Source organism: Pholcus phalangioides, unplaced genomic scaffold, assembly GCF_987345545.1.
Source record: "Pholcus phalangioides strain wild (caught in Gottingen) unplaced genomic scaffold, Ppha-v1.0 ptg000043l_1, whole genome shotgun sequence".
In the NCBI taxonomy this organism is placed as follows: Eukaryota; Metazoa; Arthropoda; class Arachnida; order Araneae; family Pholcidae; genus Pholcus; species Pholcus phalangioides.
Window position 1 is genome coordinate 2,732,736 of NW_028301629.1, and position 19,465 is coordinate 2,752,200.

At 40.9% G+C, this 19,465-nt stretch overlaps 2 protein-coding genes across 3 annotated transcripts in view; one reads left to right on the forward strand and one right to left on the reverse strand.

The window, feature by feature from the left end:
- LOC149063786 (uncharacterized) overlaps window positions 1–19,465 on the forward strand; it is a 471,413-nt gene that overhangs the window by 273,146 nt on the left and 178,802 nt on the right. The gene's annotated exons all lie outside the window — the stretch shown is intronic.
- Window positions 667–19,282, reverse strand: LOC149063788 (acetylcholinesterase-1-like). The gene is made up of 3 exons (XM_089255641.1): window positions 19,193–19,282; window positions 5,399–6,917; window positions 667–1,810 (listed from the first exon to the last, which is right to left on the reverse strand). Exons 1-3 carry the CDS (start codon window positions 19,206–19,208, stop codon window positions 1,627–1,629), a joined length of 1,719 nt encoding a protein of 572 aa, XP_089111767.1. The 5' UTR covers window positions 19,209–19,282; the 3' UTR covers window positions 667–1,626.

Sequence of the window (19,465 nt, forward strand, 5' to 3'; positions counted from 1 at the left end):
TGCTGTTCCAGGAAAAACACACCGACGTCACGTGCTTCTATGTAACTAAAAGAAGAAAAAAAACGAGCGATACAACTTCAATGCATAAAACGTTTTTAAAATGAAACTCCAGAATGTTGTAATGCTTCCTTAAGATTCCTTTCTTGAGAACCCTCCAGTGCACTGGTGAGGAAATGTTTTGTGAGTATACGGGTTTGGTCTCACAGACCCATACTGAATTATATACAATAAAAATCCGTTATAAGGAGTATGGTTTATAACGACAATTTCGATATAACGAGTTGATTGTCAAAAAAACGTATATGTTTTTTTTCTTACTTATATGGAAAGCGGGACGTGTTTAGTCTTTAAAGGTGATTGTCAAAATAATGTTAGGAAAAAACATTCTCTTCTCTAACGAGAAGTCCGTTGTAACGACAATTTTTCACGTGATTGTGAGCTGTCGCTGTAATGGACTTCTACCGCATTAAGGACATAAAAAATGTATACATGTTCTTTTTTCAGTATTTTGATACATTATTATTATTGCATCATTTCCGCTACGTTATGGACATAAAATGAAAGTATTTAAATAGTACAGCAATATTTAGTTCCAAAGTTTCAAGTTAACATTTCCGGATGACTCATAATATCATACTAAAGAAGAAACAGAATGCTAAAAACAATGAAATGGACTTTTCTTTTAATGTATGTGAAATACGCTTTATAATATCAAAATAAAAACATTCATTTCATATCTTTTTTAAATAATCATATGAATTAACATTGGAAAAATAAATTTGCTTGACTGAGCGGATAGGGACTCACAGAGGCAGATACAAATAAATCTTTCTGGGAATCTGGATAAAAAACAGCCGCCCCTCACCCAAAGTTGTCCCAGTAGATGAATAGTGTTCAAATAGGGAATTAGTGAGAAATCTCAACTCGGTGAATGTGAAATATACATAAGCAGGATATCACAAACCCAACCTGTGCACTCATGGTAAGAAATCCTTAAGACTCATCATTTACATGATAGCTGTCATGTGCAAAGAGGACCTTAGTTTTTGTTTTGAAATTTTCATTACACTAAAATGATATTCATAAATACTTGAAATCAATTATAGATGTTACCAAGAGTCCGGCTATGGTGTCGGCGGCTCCAGTATATTCAACTCACTGACATTTTCAATGTTTACCGTACAAGTATGAAAGGAACTCAAAATGACGGATGAATACAGTAGAAATGCTAGAAAATTACACTTTGGAGCCAGGAGGCACGCAGACCACATCGTCTTACTGCGATATCGGCCATTGTCGTTCCGGATCATCCTTTTTTATTCAAGACGTATTCAAATATAACAAGTAAATCGCAGAAATTACACAAGTTGGTGATCCATTAAATATGATAAATGTGGTAATGATAACACTTCGCTGTTTAGAATTGAAATATAAGCTAAAATAAATAAGATGAGATCTTTGTATTGATTCCTTCGATCAGTGACTGTCTTAAAATGTACAATATGGTTTGGATAGTAGTGACTTAAATGTATTCAACTTACAATAGTTCGTATTTTAAAATAAACATCAGACCGGTGCGAATTTATATATGATGACCAGAATGCTGAAGAATTTAGCTGTAGCTAATTATTTATTAGTTACATCTTCAACAGATGTTTTGGAGTCAATATTCGCTCGAAATCTGTCTCGCCAAAATTCGCATCTTTGATTAGGCCGCATTTTGATTTTTTCTTCTTGGCTCAATTCGAGGTATACGGGGTATTTATAGCTGTACTTTGGCCACCGCAATCCGTTTGGTACATTTGGAGTTCTGAAAAAATAAAAACATATAATACAGGATTCTCTCAGCAAAAAAAAAAACAATTTCCCTGAAAAATTAATTTTAAACACAGTAAATACAAGGTGACCGAAAAAGAGCAACCCACACACATATGTGCTCTGTTCGGTAGCCCAGCTCGATAAGATACTCACGTATGTATGTGGATGTGCAGTGGTGCATCACCTCCTAGAGATAGAAGGCCTCTGCAGTGTTTGCCATAAATTCATTCAGACTACCTAGCAAGTTTGCCACACAGTATCGTATTTCGTTTCTTCTTATTTTGGCGTCGAATCTTCCTGATTGGCTGACAAATACCGCATAGTGATTGGATGTGGGGCATAGAAATCGCCAATTCTTAGCTCGATCATTTCTTTTCCTCACAACATTGATACTGGCACGAGCAGGGAATTTTCTTTTCCCTGAATATTCTGAGGGAAAATCTACTACTTACTGACGTCACAGTCAGAGTGCGGAGGCCTTCTATCTCTAGGAGGTGATGAGTGGTGTCGCTAGTTCGATACACAGTTCGCCCTTGTCAGAAACTTTCCTGACGTAGGAGTGCAACAGAAACGGCGACATATGACCATAGAAAAAGATTGCTGACTAAAAATACAAGACTGCAGTTTGGAATCCGCAGTAAGTTGTAGGTCCTGGTCTAATTAGCCTTCTTGTGCAGTAAAATGATCGCGGTGCGACAGAAAAAAATTATCAAAGAGCTACGCCAAGTTTAAAATTGAATATCTTAAGACCCGTTAATGATGGAGATATTTTTTACTAAATTCTTTTTTGCGTGTTTTTCCAGCCAGTCTTTAAAATTTTTTGTCACGATCTTTACTTGCTTTAGTTAAAAATTCCATATATATTTCGATAGGTGACGATTTGCATGTTTCAAAAATTGATATTCTGATTGTGATACGGGAATGTCCTCAACCTTTCAGACATTGAGAGAAAAAAAAAGAATTCCTATATATGAGGTCCAAGGCCAACAAGTCTTTCTGCGTTATTCCACGAAGTGGCTTCGTATCCACGCAATGGCTTCTTGAAAGGTGAGGCCAAAAGAGTCTAGGACTCCAAGGGAAGCATGGGGGAGGGGTCCCTATATATAGAATCGAAGAACTTATAGACATTTATTGTGAAACATTTTGTAACGTGAAAACTTTTTTAAAATCGATGGCGAATGTGCGCATGTAATCGCACCAAAATGAGCGATAGTTTTTGTCGATGTAATTTCAAGCTTCAATAACTCGACTAAAAATAAACATAGCGGCGCCATCTTGTGGTCCTGTTTAAAATAGAAAGATTGAAAGTTTGTGCCAGTAGCATTTTGGCATACGTGGAAACCGGACGTTGCGAGCAGCCCACGTGCAAATTGAAACCACGATTTTCGACATTCCGGATTCGACACGTGTCCATGAATGGGATGATGTGTCAGAGGCTACTTATAATTAGCTGATATTAGATCGGATAATTATCTGATCCGAGAGTAAACAAAGGGCTGGTTTGAAGAAGAGTATGTGTTACAACTCATTTTTCGTTTCAAGTCTGCATCTCTGGAACTGTAAGGTTGTGAATTGAGAAAAGTTTGAAAATTCAATGATTTTTTTCTAAAAATGTCTCGATTTGTGAGGGTTAAGTACAATCATAATTATACAAATCGGGTTGCGTAGCGCAAAATTAGTGCGTAGAGGGTAACATTCTAAAGAGAATAACCCGAACGCAAAACCAACGAGCAGTACTGTGGCGAATATACAGGGTGATGTCTTAAGTCATCTTGCCGCAAATTGATCCTAGAAGCATATTTCCAATTAGAAAGCAAAGTATCCAAATAACGTGCAGATTTCAGATTACATCATTCTTATTTTGAATTGGTCACCCTGTCCTTAAACACAAAATTAGAAAGTGTCATCCCTGTCTCTCCTGAGCGCTACAACGAAAATTCCATGTTTCTAAGTGCAATATTTACTAACATATTCGAATTCAAAAAAAGAAAAAAAACTTGGAAACAATTCCATTATGAGCTTTTCCATTAGTTTAAGCCGTTCTTTCCTTCATTTGAACACATGTAATTTTTGTGGTGGGGTTAAGGATAGACGGGGCAACAACTTTGTGTAACTGAGTGTTTTAAAACAGGGTGATCAAATAAAAAGTTTTTTTTTTAAATTTATTTTAACAGCAATAGCCCCTTTACAATATGAATAGTATAATCTGAAATCTACACGTTATTTGACTAATTTTTGTCATTGGAAATATGCCTACAGTATCAACGGTTCGCCGGTAATTAGCGGCCTAGGGACCTGAGGCATCACACTGTAGGTATTGTACACCCACGCTGAGTTGGCCTCTGCTTACGTCATGAAACGTCACGATGGGCGATTCTATTCACCTTCTTTCGGTAAAAAGGTCGCAGGGAAAAGGAGCAGGTTTGGTATTTTCTGTTGGCATCTTTTGCGCTATTTTAGCGAGTTTTTTTCCCCTTTTTACCCCCGTTTCCCTCTCCTGGGAAAATGAACTCTCCCTTCGCGCGTCAAGGTAGGTCAGGCCAATTCAGCATGGGCATACAATAACGTAAGCGCGCTTGGGCAACTCAGGCGGCATCTGTCGAGACTGGGTCAAGAATGGATGTTGATTACATTTTTTTTTCTTTGTACATTGCTGACGATACCTACCGCAGCAGTTTATAGAATGAGAAATTTAATTTCAATTTTCTGTACACGATTCACGTTTTCACCTATTATTTTACAAATTATTTTACTCTCAAATCTTCTCTCTTCTCATGGAGCTAATGCAATATACAGCTATGTTGGCGATGAAAAAAATTGGATTTGGCGCCTACTGTGCCGTCCCATATCAGCACATCGAACTTCATCCTGGGATCTCCGGAACTTCGCGAATTGGCAGGTCAAAGCCCGAGTCATTTCTGAAAATCGGACTTTGACCGTGGTGAGAGAGGTTAGTTTTACCCTACTGTTGGGCAATTCCTTGTCCTTGCGTATATGCGTATAGGGTAGGGTTTTAGCTTGGCACTGCCGTTATGCAGTGCTAAACCCTAATGGTTGAAGGCTATTATATCTTCAGCACAAAACCCCATGACGAACGTTAAGAGAAAGGCACCTCTCTCGAATCTTACCTCATTGACACTCGACTCGGGGATTTATCCCGTTTCACCCTGCCAAGTATCATATTTACTTGAGTTACCTCTGCATACCCATTAGGGTGGAAAAAGGTGCATGTGGGCCATTTCACGAATTGGCTGCACTTCGGGCGGTAATGTATTCGCCCCTAACACTTCTGCGAAGCATTACCGGATCTCTCTGACCATTGATCATTGATAACTTTCGACTCACCACAGTCATTTTCTGCACATGAAAGCTAATTAGACGGAGACCTACAATTTATTGCCGACTTTTTTCCCTTTTTTACACTCAATAAGAGGTTGGTGCAGATCTCTCTGGTTCACAAGACATAAGCATATACGCGGTACGTGAATATTGAGACAATCACGAATTCTAACAAAATGCTCTCCAAAAAGTGTCACGAAACTGAATTCCTATGGAGAGAATAGCAATTTGAATTACTCACCCAGTTTTAGCGAATGTGACAAATCTGCTCATGATTTGACGACTTAATTCTTTTTCTGCTTCTGTGTAATTGGATCCTTTCCTGAGAGGTTCACCCAAAACGTATGCGAGTTCAGCCATGTGGGTGGATCCCATCCAGTCGGCCGTATGCTTTTGACTGGATAAATGCGAAAACACGTAGAAGTATACATTCTCGGTTTTTAGCGAATACAGGTCCGCGAAGAGAACTGTGCTGCAGCTGATCAGAATATCACCTATGCCGTCATACACGGCTTTTCTATAATCTCTGGCCTTTAGACGTTTCATGTAGTAGTCGGCGATTTCTTTTCCATTTCCTTGGCCGAGAAGGTTGGATATCCCTGATATAAGTGAATAAGCAAATGACTTGCTGATTCTCTCAGTGCCACCGAATCCGTCTGTACCGAAATATTCTGGTGCTGCAACTGCCAGAAAAAACGCTCCTTCATCTGTATTTACACCCAAAAGTATGTCCTTTCCTTCGGACTGCTGGCGTTTTAACGCTTCCGATGTTTCCAAAGGCGCTATTTCATCACCATGGATAGGAAGAAAAGTTAAACCCTGAGACAATCTTATCAACCCTTCCACTTTCGATAGCTGAAATGCAGGTAATGATCTCAGACACCTCACGACATTTTCAGGATCAGTGGTGATATTGGCAGTGCCTCCTGCGCATCCAGTTAGGACTGCTAAGAAGTTGGACATTTTGGCTTGAGACTTAGGTGCGTCGAAATAAAGGGGTATAAGTGCCGCTCCACTCTGAACGATTACTCTGTTGAAGAGATTTTGAGCGTATGGAGAAAGCATCAAACCACTCACTGTCATACCACCAGAGCTTTCTCCAAATAATGTTATTTGACGGTTGTCTCCTCCAAAAATACCAGCGTTTTCATTGATCCATTTCAGGGCTAACACCTGATCATAAATCGCCATATTGCCGTTGGCGCCCTCTATGGATGCTGTAAAATAACCGAAAACGCCGATTCGGAAATTGATGGAAGCTACTATGATGTCTCCATACGATGCTAAAAGCGCTCCGTCGTATGAGTCCATATCCGTCGATCCCACGGTGAATGCTCCCCCATGAATATAGACCATGATTCCTTTCGGTTTAGAATTTTCCGTACGGGGACGTGGTACCCACACATTGAGATAGAGGCAATCTTCAGTCATATTCTCTTTCTTCGGAGTGTAATATGTTTCATCGGTTATGTTTTGATAGCATGGTGGTGGTTTCATTGTGGCATTGTAGATACTGGACCATTGAGGAATCGGAACCGGTCTCCGGAATCTACGTTCACCAACCGGCGGAAGAGCATAGGGAATTCCGAGGTAAGCATCCACTTCGGTGTCCAATGTAGATAATACAACACCTCGAACAGCCCCAGAGTTCGTTTGTAATATTTTACCACTCGTCCCACCTTCAACGAAAAAACTCGTAGCTGTGAGGAAAAACGCCAACTTTGCGATGTTTTTCAACTTTTCAATTGGGGATGCCATACCTAAAAGACGAAACATAAAATGTAAATATTAAAAATATTGATATGTGCGCGCGATCTATATGTCTGGGTGATCAAGTAATATGTGTGTAGTACCAAAATGTTATGAACTTGCATATAGAAACGTCCTCTCCACTTGTCAATACAAGATTCATCGAAAGACTGGTTATTTGTGGAGACGAAGATTACAAGGAAGAAAATTCATCACTGCCCTCACGGGGACTCGAACTCCGGTCTCTCGCTTGTCGGACGAGTGCTCTACCATCTAAGCTATGGAAGCAGATAGAATATTTCAACCTTGGAGCGTATATATATGTTGAAAAGCACCGTACATGGACGGCGTCAACAATCAACTAATAGCTAGTGAATGACATAGGCCACCAGATGGCCACATGCATATAGAAATGTCCTATCCACTTCTTAATGCAATCAACTCTCAGGACATTTCTATACGCATGTGGCCATCTGGTGGCCTATGGCATTCTCGAGCTATTAGTTGATTGCCGCCGCCATGTACGGTGCCTTTCAACATATATATACGCTCCAAGGTTGAAATATTCTTCTGCTTTCATAGCTTAGATGATAGAGCACTCGTCCGGCAAGCGTGAGACCGGGGTTCGAGTCCCCGTGGGGGCAGTGATGAATTTTCTTCCTTGTAATCTTCATTTCCACAAATAACCAGTCTTTCGATGAATCTTGTGTTATGAACTTATCCCTTTTTCTTACCAGAAATACACCTGAAAATTATAGAACATGATGTTCCATACATGTACATTATAGATTTTTTTTATTATCGGGAAGTATATGGAAAACCAAGGAAAAAAGCTACTACATCTATGTATATAAAATTGATTTTGTGTGTGTGTGTGTGTTCTCTATCTCTCTATACAAATTTACAATTTTAGATCGATCGTCGCTAAATTTTGCATATATACCAAATGGGACCCACCTTGAACGATAGGCTACTTTAAAATTTCGCCAGAGCAGGGCAAATGCCCCAAATGGGCAAAAAACTGTCTTGCAACAATGGTTTTTGTGCCTCAACAATCACTTTCGGAATGTTTACTTTGGTTACCGTGGTTCCCTAGCAATGCGTTTCAGACGTGTATATGCCTTTACAATGGTTTGTCACTTCTCTAATCCTGTTAGTATATGCCTTTAGTTTATGCCTTTGTAATGGTTTGTCACTTTTTCAGTCCTCTCAGTAATGAGGCTTTTACAATAGACGCCATAATCATTATCAGCATCACTTTCAGGGTCAGGCAAAGGATGATCCCCATAGAAATCAGTGTTAAAATTGCCGATTTTACTGTAGAAATGCGGAAATTTAGTAGGATTTTCCACCACATCAATAATTTTTGAAAATTAAATTGAATTCTTGTTTCTGGAAATATTGAGTTTGATTAAATATATACGAAGCCCAGAAAATTAAATATGAAGTAATTAGCCGGACCTACTTTTCAGTTGGATATTCATGCAATAACATTGATTTCAACTTTTTATTTACATCTTCTCAAGCATGAAAATTAATGTCTCCGTATTGTCTTTTAATATTCAACTGCATAAATTGATATAGTTTAGGTTGTTTTAAAATTAATTATGGGCCGATAAAGTACATCGAAGGAATTCCACAGCTTTAATTAAGCATTTTTGGAAGCAGAAACTGCCAGAGATGGATAACTTGAAGTTCAAGGGGTGCAAGGAGAAATCGAAATAATTAGCGTCCCTTAAAAAAAGAAAACTATTCATTTCTATGTTTCTTTAAATCTAGATTTGTTTCTTTCATAAGTCCCGCAGGAAGTCGCTATATTGGTTAACTTGGACACGGTTTGTATGTCCCTCAAGAAAGAGAGAGGGAGATATCTGGTGATCCAAAAAGCCTCATTGAAGAAAACCCAGGCAGCGCCGGGTATCATAGCTAGTTACAAATAAATCTTATTTTGAATAGAAAAACCTGGCTGAAGAGCTTCACAAAAACACTAAATCTAAACTTACACTTTCAATTAACCATTTCAGTCTTCAGGCGATTTATTCGGATTATACACATATAGGTTCCATCGATAAACCCTTAAAAGTAGTAAAACCATAAGTAACCCCTCAACGTACAGTCTTTTGGCAATGAATTTCGAACATCTGCATTTGCGGTTTCTATCGATAAAGCTGGTTTCTTTGCTCACATGTTAGATCTAGAGGGGAGGTTGCAGTAGATTTCACTTTTGAAATTTAGATTCAGTGACGAAATCGATTCTGCCTCTATTAAGTCACACGCCTGGCACATAATCTTGATCGTGTCCAATCACACACAGCCATTCACTTGCATAAATGGCGTTTGTGTCGTTTATGCTAATTACTGAGAAATGGTGAGAGTTCGGTTCATTTGTCGGAGGAGTATTTCATATGCCGCAAAATGCGTTTTATCGCGTTTCTGTCGGAAAAACGAAAATAAAATTCCACGCTTGGCTAATTCTTATATTTCTTTCCTCATATCGTCTGAAACTTAATAACAGGCGATAGCTCTGTTCCCGGCAATCTTGACTGCTTTGACAAATGGTTAAATTATGTATATGGGAAATAAGGGGGAAAAAACCGAAAATAATCTATTAGAGAGCCATAGGGTACATCAATGTTATTAAATTTACTCACCCGCAATATCTGACAATTTAATAATATTCAATTTTCAGTAGAACTTTCCTTATACGCGGCTTACTTTAATCCGGATCTTTCCTTGAATCTTTATTAACCCCTTAACGATCACGGACGAGATATCTCACCAAATGTGGCCCCGGGGAGGGGGTTATCTGATGCTGCCTGCCCTCCTTGTAGTGACCTTATGGTCTTTGAATAGTGAGCACTCATCATGACAAACATAAACAGAAATTTATTAATAAAAAAAAATTAAAATAAGAACGTAAACATGAGACGACGATCGATCGCTTTCCCACACACTTCTCCCTCTGTTTATTTTCGAATGTCCAATTTTGTTTCTGCAACCTCCGGTCTCCTGAGGCTTTTCTTCTTCTTATGCCCTGGAGCCTTATACCATATTGTTACGTCAAGGTTTTAACTGGGAGACGCGCATACAGAACACTACACCCCCAACGCAAGATTGGGTTTTCCTATAAACCCAAACTGAAATCTCTTGCTTGTTCTGTTCTCTGAAGAATTTTAACAGCGCGGCTCGAAGTGTCTCAGCAACGGTCCAGCAACCAACTTTTTAGACGCCCTGGTCGTCATCACCTCGATGATCTCCCCGTTGTCTATAACAGAAATTTGGAAGTAATCCGTTTGGAGGAGTTTCTTGAGTATCTTGCCTGTCGCCGCGTCTCTGCAGCCTATGGTAGACTCGCAGAACGTCTCGGGCGCCAACTCATCGGACCGATTGGCATGAATCAGGACGCTCACGTCGATGTTCAGAAACGACCGCAACACGTCGGACATCAACGCGATTCCACCCTCGGGTTTTAGGTCGGAAACCTTTATCCACGGCAGGAAGAGGATGTCCCCGGTGACCTCGTGGAAACCAGGATTCGTTCCGCCTCGGAAAACGTGTGGCAGGTGCACGTACTGCATGAAGCACTGAATGTGTCTCATCTCATGGTGAATAGGGATGAAATCATCCTTGGTTCTGTCCGCGAACATTTTGATCCAGAAGTCCAATCCATCTGACAATTCGGGGGCAGACGCGTGACAAACCATCTTCTTGCCTTTGTGTCTGTCGAATATAGCCGAAATAAAAACTCTTCAGCCGTCTTCACTTTCAGCACCGTCATATTTTTCGCTTTTAATGCCGGAGTGACGTTCACCGATGGTTTCTCGGTAAATAGCTTCATGTGGTCCATAATGCTATCCCATTGCTGGGCCCACATGTCTCCTAAACTATGCGCCGGAACGAGTCCGTGTTCTTGAATCTTGTCGCTACCATAACAGTTCCTGGACATGTACTGGACATAAGCGTGGAGTTGCTTGTACGGCGGCTTCACCTGATTCCACAGCTTAGATATAGTGTCTTCGAGTATGTCACACTCGTAGCTATCCCGCCACATGGATATGGTGTCTTCAAAGTCATTAAGCTTCGCGGTTTCGTTACTGAGCTTCTCGAATTCCCAGGAAATGTTTCCTGTCGGTTTTACCAGTGACGTCTCTCCAAGATGTCCACAAGTATGCCATTTCGTCATAGTCACGAGCTTCCGCTATGATCCTTCTTAGATCCAGTTCCATTTGTAGGGTGTACTCCGATTTGCTTTGGCTATCGGTTGTATTGAGATGGTGAGTTTCGCCAACCTTCTTGCATTTGAATTCGCAGATTTTGGTGGTGTCGAAATGCTCAGTCAGGTCATCCCCCAGCTCAGTCTGCCTTTTGTATTTGTCCTCAGGCAGAGATAACATCTTGTCCATATTTTCAATATTCACACTCACGCCCTCCTCACTTCGCTCTGTCGCAGGAGGCTTGTGCTTTTCCCTTTTAGTGGAGAACGACAACCGCCCTTCTTCGATGTCTGCGGCCTCGAAAAGTAGTCCATGTACGTTTGGTGGAATAATGCATTGTTCTCGAATTTTATCTGTTACTGCAGCGAGAATTTCAACAGGTTTACAAAAATATTCGTTATTTCCTATTTCCAACGAAGCGCTGATATTCACAAGGGATGCTTCAGTTCTTTCTCCAAATGCACTCGCCAAGATGATTTTCCCTTTCTTAGTTATTGGTTCCTGTATACAGTCAGAATGAATCACTGGAATTTAACAACCAGAATCCACTAAGCGTCTGATTTTTCTATCATCTACGCAAATATCAGCATAACGTAAAGGGTTCAAATCCAGACTCGATTCACTGGAATTAAATAATTCCGATCGAATTTCTGCGATCAACACATTTTCTTCCGATTTCTCTTTTGTGTTAGCCTTATATCTTCGGTCACAATCTCGAGCGAAATAGTTCAGTCCACAGATGTAACACTCCTTTGGGGTTTTTTCTGATGATCGTGTTTTCGGTCTTGTTCCAGTCCTTATTGCTACGATATTTCCGAGTTGGTGGTTGATATGATGTTCTTGTCGATGTTTGGTGGTTGATATGATGTTCTTGTCGATGTTCCTCGTCTCTCTCCGTAGCTGAAGTGCTGTCGCTGTAACGATGACTTTTCTCCTTCGAAGAAATCCTTCGAACTCTTGCCGATGTCTGCCCTGACGTTCTCGTAGTCATCCAATTTATTTGCAAGTATGTCGGGCCGCTTGAATTGAGACCACTCGTCAATAAAATGATCTCGAATCTCTGACGGTACTTTCCGTTTTATCTGATCCGTAATAATCAAATCAGACAGTTCTTCAATCGTGGTAATCTCCAGGCCTCGGATCCATTCAGTGGAGAAGTTTCCGAGTTCATAAGCAAAATCACACCATGTTGCTTCCGATCGTTTACTATGCTTCGTGAACATCAGTCGAAACCTCTCGGGAGTAAGCTTATTACTCTTAAGAAAAATGGATTTGACTTGGTCATAGTCATCTGTTGTCTCTTCATTTTCTCTAGCAATGACTTGCGCCACATCATAAGGTAATAGTCCAATCAGATATGAAACCCAAAGTTCCCTTTTTATTTCGGCTCTTTTCGCTTGCCTTCCAAACAGCACCAGGTAGAGGCTAATCTCGTTGCTCTTCGGATCGAACTTTTGCAAAAAGTTCTGTAGCTCTATCTTTGGCTTTGCCATTGAGTTAATCGGGGATTCACCTGCCGCGCGGATGCGAATCCTTTCATTTTCTAGTTGCATTTTTCTGATTTCGAACTCCATTCGTCTCTCCTCTCTAGCTTCCATCCGCTTTCTCTCCTCACTTGCTTCCATTTCTGTCCGTTCTCTCTCCTAAATTATGGTGTTCAAAAACTGTTCCAAGAACTCTTTGTCATAGCATTCTGCCTCCGTTATTGCGGATTTGAGTTGAAATACTTTCATCTACATAACATTTTCAAGCCCCATTTCCGCAGCGACTTGCTGTAAGTCCTCTTTTTTGCCTCTGGCTAAGAAAGCCATGATTCTCTCAAAGAAAAGAAAACCAGCGAAAAAAACACTCACCGCACATCATCACTGTCCTACCGACTGCGCCAATGTAGTGACCTTATGTTCTTTGAATAGTGAGCACTCATCATGACAAACATAAACAGAAATTTATTAATAAAAAAAAATTAAAATAAGAGCGTAAACATGAGACGACGATCGATCGCTTTCCCACACACTTCTCCCTCTGTTTATTTTCGAATGTCCAATTTTGTTTCTGCAACCTCCGGTCTCCTGAGGCTTTTCTTCTTCTTATGCCCTGGAGCCTTATACCATATTGTTAAGTCAAGGTTTTAACTGAGAGACGCGCATACAGAACACTACACTCCTCAAACCTAATTTTGTAGAAATTAACTAAGCGGCACATTTACAGATCGCTTAAGTGTCCCGTGGTACGATTCCAGAACATTTAAGCGGCCCGTGGCACATTTCCAGATCAATTAAATGACCAGTTCCAGAACACTTAAGCGATCCGTGCCACATTTAGAGATCCCTTGAGTGGCATGTGACGTAGTTTTAGAGCACTTAAATGGGCCCCCAGTGCGGTTCTACATCACTCAAGTTACCCGCGGCACATTCTCAGATTATTTAAGTGATCCGCGCGGCATATAATTACGGATCACTTGAGTGATGCGTGGAACAGTTCCATTGCCCTTAAGCGGCCCGGACACATTTCCAGATCACTTGGATCCGCGAAACATTTAGAGATCATTAAAAGTGGCTCTGTAGGGCACTTACATTTGTGGAATGTTACTACAAGTGCCGACGAACTATCGAAAGGTTTTTCTCGTTTTTGGCGCACCGAGTACGATGCCATTAAGAATATTTAATATTTTCATAAATCGTGGTTCATGACGTAAGCATTATCCAAACTCCCCCCCCCCTCCCCTTGTCATGAAAAGTCAACAAATCGGAAACCTCCTCCCCCCCATCGATGATGACGTAATACTTGAACGGCCCCTAACGAATATTTCTACTATTGATGCAACTAGGATCTTTGATTTAGGAATTCTCATTGACGAGCTGCTTAGGTTTTCTGATCGTTGTTCGGGGTTGGTTGGAACAAAATGAAATAGAATGCGCGTGGTTTTTTATTTTGAAAATGGGGTCTTCGCGTTGTTCTGGAGTGTTTTTCGAATCTTTCCGTTCCGTTTTTTCGAGCTTCCTCCCCCGGCATTCTTTTAGTTGCCACCCTGGTCAACATTTCGATGAAATTTTAGCATTGCCTACTGGATGGCTGATGCTGGGGGTGTGGGGGGGGGGGAATTGTACATTTAAAAAAAGTGCACTATATGATCATTTTTTGTTGTGTCCCTTTTCTCCTCATCATGCCCTAAGCACGTGCTTACTTAGCTTAATGGTTAATCCAGCCCTGTCCGTATAAATAGAATTCCACGGCTACGTAACGCGTGATGTGAGTATGGCGAGATGAATGGTCGAAGGAGGACGTTCCCAGCCAGGAACATGTACTCAATGTACGCATATATATATATACATATATTTGTAAATATACAGTCGAATCCCGTTATAACGAACGCCAAGAGACCAGAGAAATCACTTCGTCGAAACGAAATTTCGTTATAAAGGAATTCTAGGTTACCTAGCATTAGCTCTATGTAAATTTATTTGGGAGATTAAAAAAGTGTTCGTTATAACGAGATTTTCGCTATAACGATATTCTTTATAACGGGATTCGACTGTATATACTACTTTTTCCCCTGACCCCCCCCCCCCTCCCCCGAATGACGGGCCTGTTCTCAGCGCACTTTTCGGAAGTGCAAGGCTATTCCGCGATAGTATGATTACTTTCTGTTTGAATAGTTCTATTCAGCCAATCGCGCGCATTGCTTCTTAATTAATATCACTACCGTAATAACGTACTCTGCCCGAACAGGGCAGTCCTTACCAGACGCGGGCCCGGTGCGAATATAATAGCGAGGCCAGGTGCGTTCTCAACATCTCCGAGGTACCGATAAATGTCCGGAAACACCCTTTGACTCCGATTTTATGTAATTTCGTAAGTGGCGGGATCAGCATCTATTGTTTCAGAGTGTAGAGGAATGCAAAGAAATACCCAAACAAAAAAACTTTGGACTCAATTATTGGGTCCAAAGTTGTTTCCCAATTGGAAATCGTTTCACGATTTCGAAAGCGGGGGGGGGGGGGAAGGGAAAGACAAATTTTTAGTTCAATTCACCAGCAAATGAATTCCAGGGCCGTCAATCAATGACCCGGGACCCAATTCGCAGAATTTTAGAAACAATCCAGGGCTCTCAAAATGGAACCTGCAACTTCCACGTGGGGTCCCCGACCTGGAAGCTTGTCCGACATCCCCTCTATGAGGGCCACGAAAAATTTCACTTGTATTCAATTTACCAACAAATAAATTCCGAGGCCCCCAATCAAGGACCCGGGACTCAATTCCCAGAATTTTAGACTGCAATTCATCCAGGACCCTCAAAATGAAACTTGTCAACTTCCACGGGGGGTCCCCGATCTGGAAGCTTGTCCGACATCCCCTCTGTGAGGGCCGCGAAAAAATTTCACTTGTATTCAATTTACCAACAAATAAATTCCGAGGCCCCCAATCAAGGACCCGGGACTCAATTCCCAGAATTTTAGACTGCAATTCATCCAGGACCCCCCAAAATGAAACCTGTCAATTTACACGTGGGGTCCCCGACCTGGAAGCTTGTCGAACATCCCCTCTGTGAGGGCCACGAAAAATTTTCATTCATATTCATTTCAACAACGAAAAAAATCCAGGGACCCCCAACCAATTACCCGGGACCCAATACACAGATTTTTAGTGGAAGGCCCCAAACTGGATTTATCTCGGGCTTCCGCTGTTGCAAATTATGCAATGTTAAACAACAATAATAATTGACATTCATACAAGGCATCCCCGAAATGAAACCTGTCAACGTTTCCATGGGGGGGGGGGGGGGGCGGTGGCTCCCGACCTGGAGACTTGTCGGACATCCCCCTGTGAGGGCTACGAAAAACTTTTATTTGTATTCATTTTAACAACGTATAAAATCCAGGGCCACCCAATCAAGGAGCCGGTACCCAACTCGCAGATTCTTATGGGTGGCACCCTGACTGGATATATCTTGGGCTTCCGCTACTGCAAGTTTGTCAATCAATAATAAAGCAGCAAGAAAACAATGAGATCCGTCAAAGACCCCCTGAAAATGAAACCTTTGAATATCCCCATGAAGGTATATGTGAATGCCACGCCCTGGGTATCCCGATCCTGTGTGTTGCGAGCACTGGTGATGTATGTATATTATACATACTTCTCGGCATGGACCCTGCAAGGGCCGGAACGATTCTTACCACTTTTTGATATTTTTCACACTATAAATTAACCACCGAGGGTTCCGTGAAAAAACTGGTTTGGGGTGCACCAACTATCCCAGAGCCTAGAGGCCCTGTTCCAGGATGGAGGGGGGGAGCACGCCTGATTGGTCCACACATAATTTGGTCCCGATGGGTCAAACGGTTCCCGTTATATTCAAGAGTTAAATGAAAACTTCACCCAAAATCGTTACCGATTTCTGTTGCATAGAAACGGGCCCTTTATGCGAGTTTGTGTGATTTTATATTATAGAATACAGTCGCCCCCCTCCCTTTGTGTTCGCGGGCGTTACTTTCCGGGGGTGACCGCGAATACGGGAAATCCGCGAAAAACTAACAGAAACCATAGTTTTTTTCTTGTATTATTGAACAGCAAGAGAAGAGCAGGGTGACGCAGAGGTAGAAGAGAACGTAAAAGAGGGTGATTGTTCGGTGATTGAGGGTGAGGGCTTGATCGCCAAACGATTGTTGGCGATGTTTCCTGTAATAACAGAGGGATTTCTGCGTGTGCCGTTTCTTCTTCTTCATAGCATCAACTCTGTTGGAATATGACGACAAGGCTTCCTCTACCAATTTGTCTACATGTGAAGAGCGTACCATAGAGGGATCTATGTCATGAAAACAATCTATTGCTAACGTGCAAGCCCTTCCGCTATGTTACTTGTGGTGAAAACGTATCTTCTAGTTCTTTATCTCTTCGTGTGGTAAATGAGCGGAGGTACAGGGAGGGTGTGGGGGAGCACCCCCGACGTCAAAGGTGAAGTTGACTGATCTAATGTATATATGCATAAATGAATTGACATTATCATCGTGTCCCTCCACCAGAAATAATGACCGTGCTCTCCCCCCCCCCCAGACTTCCAAGTCTATCTCCGCCTATGGTGGTGGTACCGATTCAGTTTCAGGACCGGTCAACTGCATTAATTCCTCCCCGGTCAATGCCTCTGAATTGCTATTTCCACCCATTGTTTCGCTAACGTGACAATGTCTTTTATAGCCTATTCAGTTGGCTCTGTAGAAATGGTTGTGTCCTTTAGCGCACATTATGGCCACAGGTTAATCCAACCAGAGGTGACTATTTCTCTCCTGGGAGCTGCCACGGCTCTAGTGATGACAGAAATGTCACTAGCGAACCCGCGAACACGGGGTGTCCGACTGTAGATATAACGTTTTGTTTTACCAGCAATATGTTCATAGTAATTTATTTAATCATCAACCATTTTTTAAATAATTATTTAAATAATAATGATTTATAATATTTTTCACTTCCTTTTCACTTGAAGCTTTCATACATGTATCCCAATCGAGATATAGTCCGAGATACTCTAACATTTATAAATGCATGAGGCATTTTTTTTGTCACCATCATCATCATTTATATGTCATTGCAGGCAACAATAACCATTACTATACGTCTACATCAAATTAAACAACCGGAAGTCGAAATTCCTCTACAAAGCACATAATTACTAACAATATCTATACATACAATGCTTTCCTTATTATTATTATTTTTCTTTTATATAAGGGCGAAATGGAAATTCACTATACAGTAAAAATCCGTTATAACAATAGTTAACAATCACGAGGGGAAAAAAAAATTGTCGTTATAACGGACTTCTCATTATAAACAAAAATTTCGAATTTTTTTTTTTCTCTGTCGGGTTGTAGAAAATTGCTTCTATATATTAAAGCGTCTTTTAGATCGTTTCTTTCGAATGAACACAGAACTCTAGTCATAAAACTAATTATGACTAGTTCACTATCAATTAATTAGTCATTTTTATTCATTAATTAGTCTGTTCTTAGTAAATAATTATTCGACCAACTCAACAATTAGCTTTCTCAATTATTATACCGCTGCTGACTCTGGCTCGATCCATGGTTCCTTAGTTATTGGAAGAGACAAAGGTCCAGTTAAGTCATCATATGTGTACAGTAGGGAAGCCCAAAAATATAAGGTTGGGGGGGGGGGGGAGGTTAAAAAAATTGACTTTTGTGAGTCCGCTTTTAGGAAGTGCCTCAGAGAAATTTTTACGTGGACCACGTGCGATGATAAGTGCTGAGCAAGTGCTGTAGCGGTGGGTTGGTAAAATACGGGGTTAGAGATGGGAAGAGTTCAGGGTACGTGAGTTCAAACCCACCCACCTCCAGAAAATTACACTTTGTGGTGGTCGAGTGGTTATAGGGACGGACTCGCGATGCGAGGATCCGGGTTCGAACCCCACAGTGGTGGTCGGCTGAAGTTGGTTTTCTGTGGTTCCAACTTCAAGGCGCAAATGCGAGCCGACCGTTAAAAAGTCTCGCCACAGAGAGCAACAGTCCTACAACGATAAGTCATTCACTCATGGTTAGAAGGGCTGGTGGCAGCACTACACATAACAAGCATTACAGAGAAACAAAAAACTACACGCACATTCCCGCATGTACCGATTCGTTGGGGGTTCCGCGGGGGGTGCATGTGTGGTGTAGCAGTAGTAGGTAGGGCCTCCAAAAAATAGCTCGGGGATCAGCTAACTAATCATTCTTAAGTCAGCCACCTTGTTGGTCAATTTGCCTGTTGTGGCTTTGTATTTGTATCTTACATTTTATTAAGAGAAGGAAAAATTAACGTTTTCGGGAATTTTTTCGACGTTATATCGAATGCTTTAACAACTCGCCTATAAGCAAATATTTTTTTTTTATCTTTAACATTAGCTATTTGGCTCGCAAATGACTCGTTATAAAGAGATTCTAGTTATAAGCCATACTCTTTTACTCGTTATAAGGGACTTTTTTTCCTTCTCTGTAATTTTATTTCTCCTCGACTTTTCTAAACTATACGGTCTCTTGATATTACGCACACCAACATGTTAAAAAGAAATTAATAATACTCACGAAATTCAATATTCATCACATATGCGTCTTAGTGCATTCGCTTATGTCAAGAAAAAAAGACGTAAATGACTGGAAGACAGTATAAAACCCAAGAATTTTTCTTCACCCTTTTTTTGTCGATGTCTTCAACCAATAGAATTACTTGAATATAGTATTTAGATGATAGTAAAATACGTCAATAGTCGATTGCTACTTCATTATTCACACTTGATGTCCTTGAAGGTGTATATATAATGTAATACACTGATATTATCACTCGCTGATATCTTCTTC

What these genes read in the sequence shown, in the direction of transcription:
- LOC149063788 (XM_089255641.1), bottom strand. An exon ending in GTCACATTCGCTAAAACTGG is followed by an intron (nt 1,811 to 5,398) that starts GTGAGTAATTCA and finishes TTATTTTTTCAG; the next exon opens with AACTCCAAATGTACCAAACG.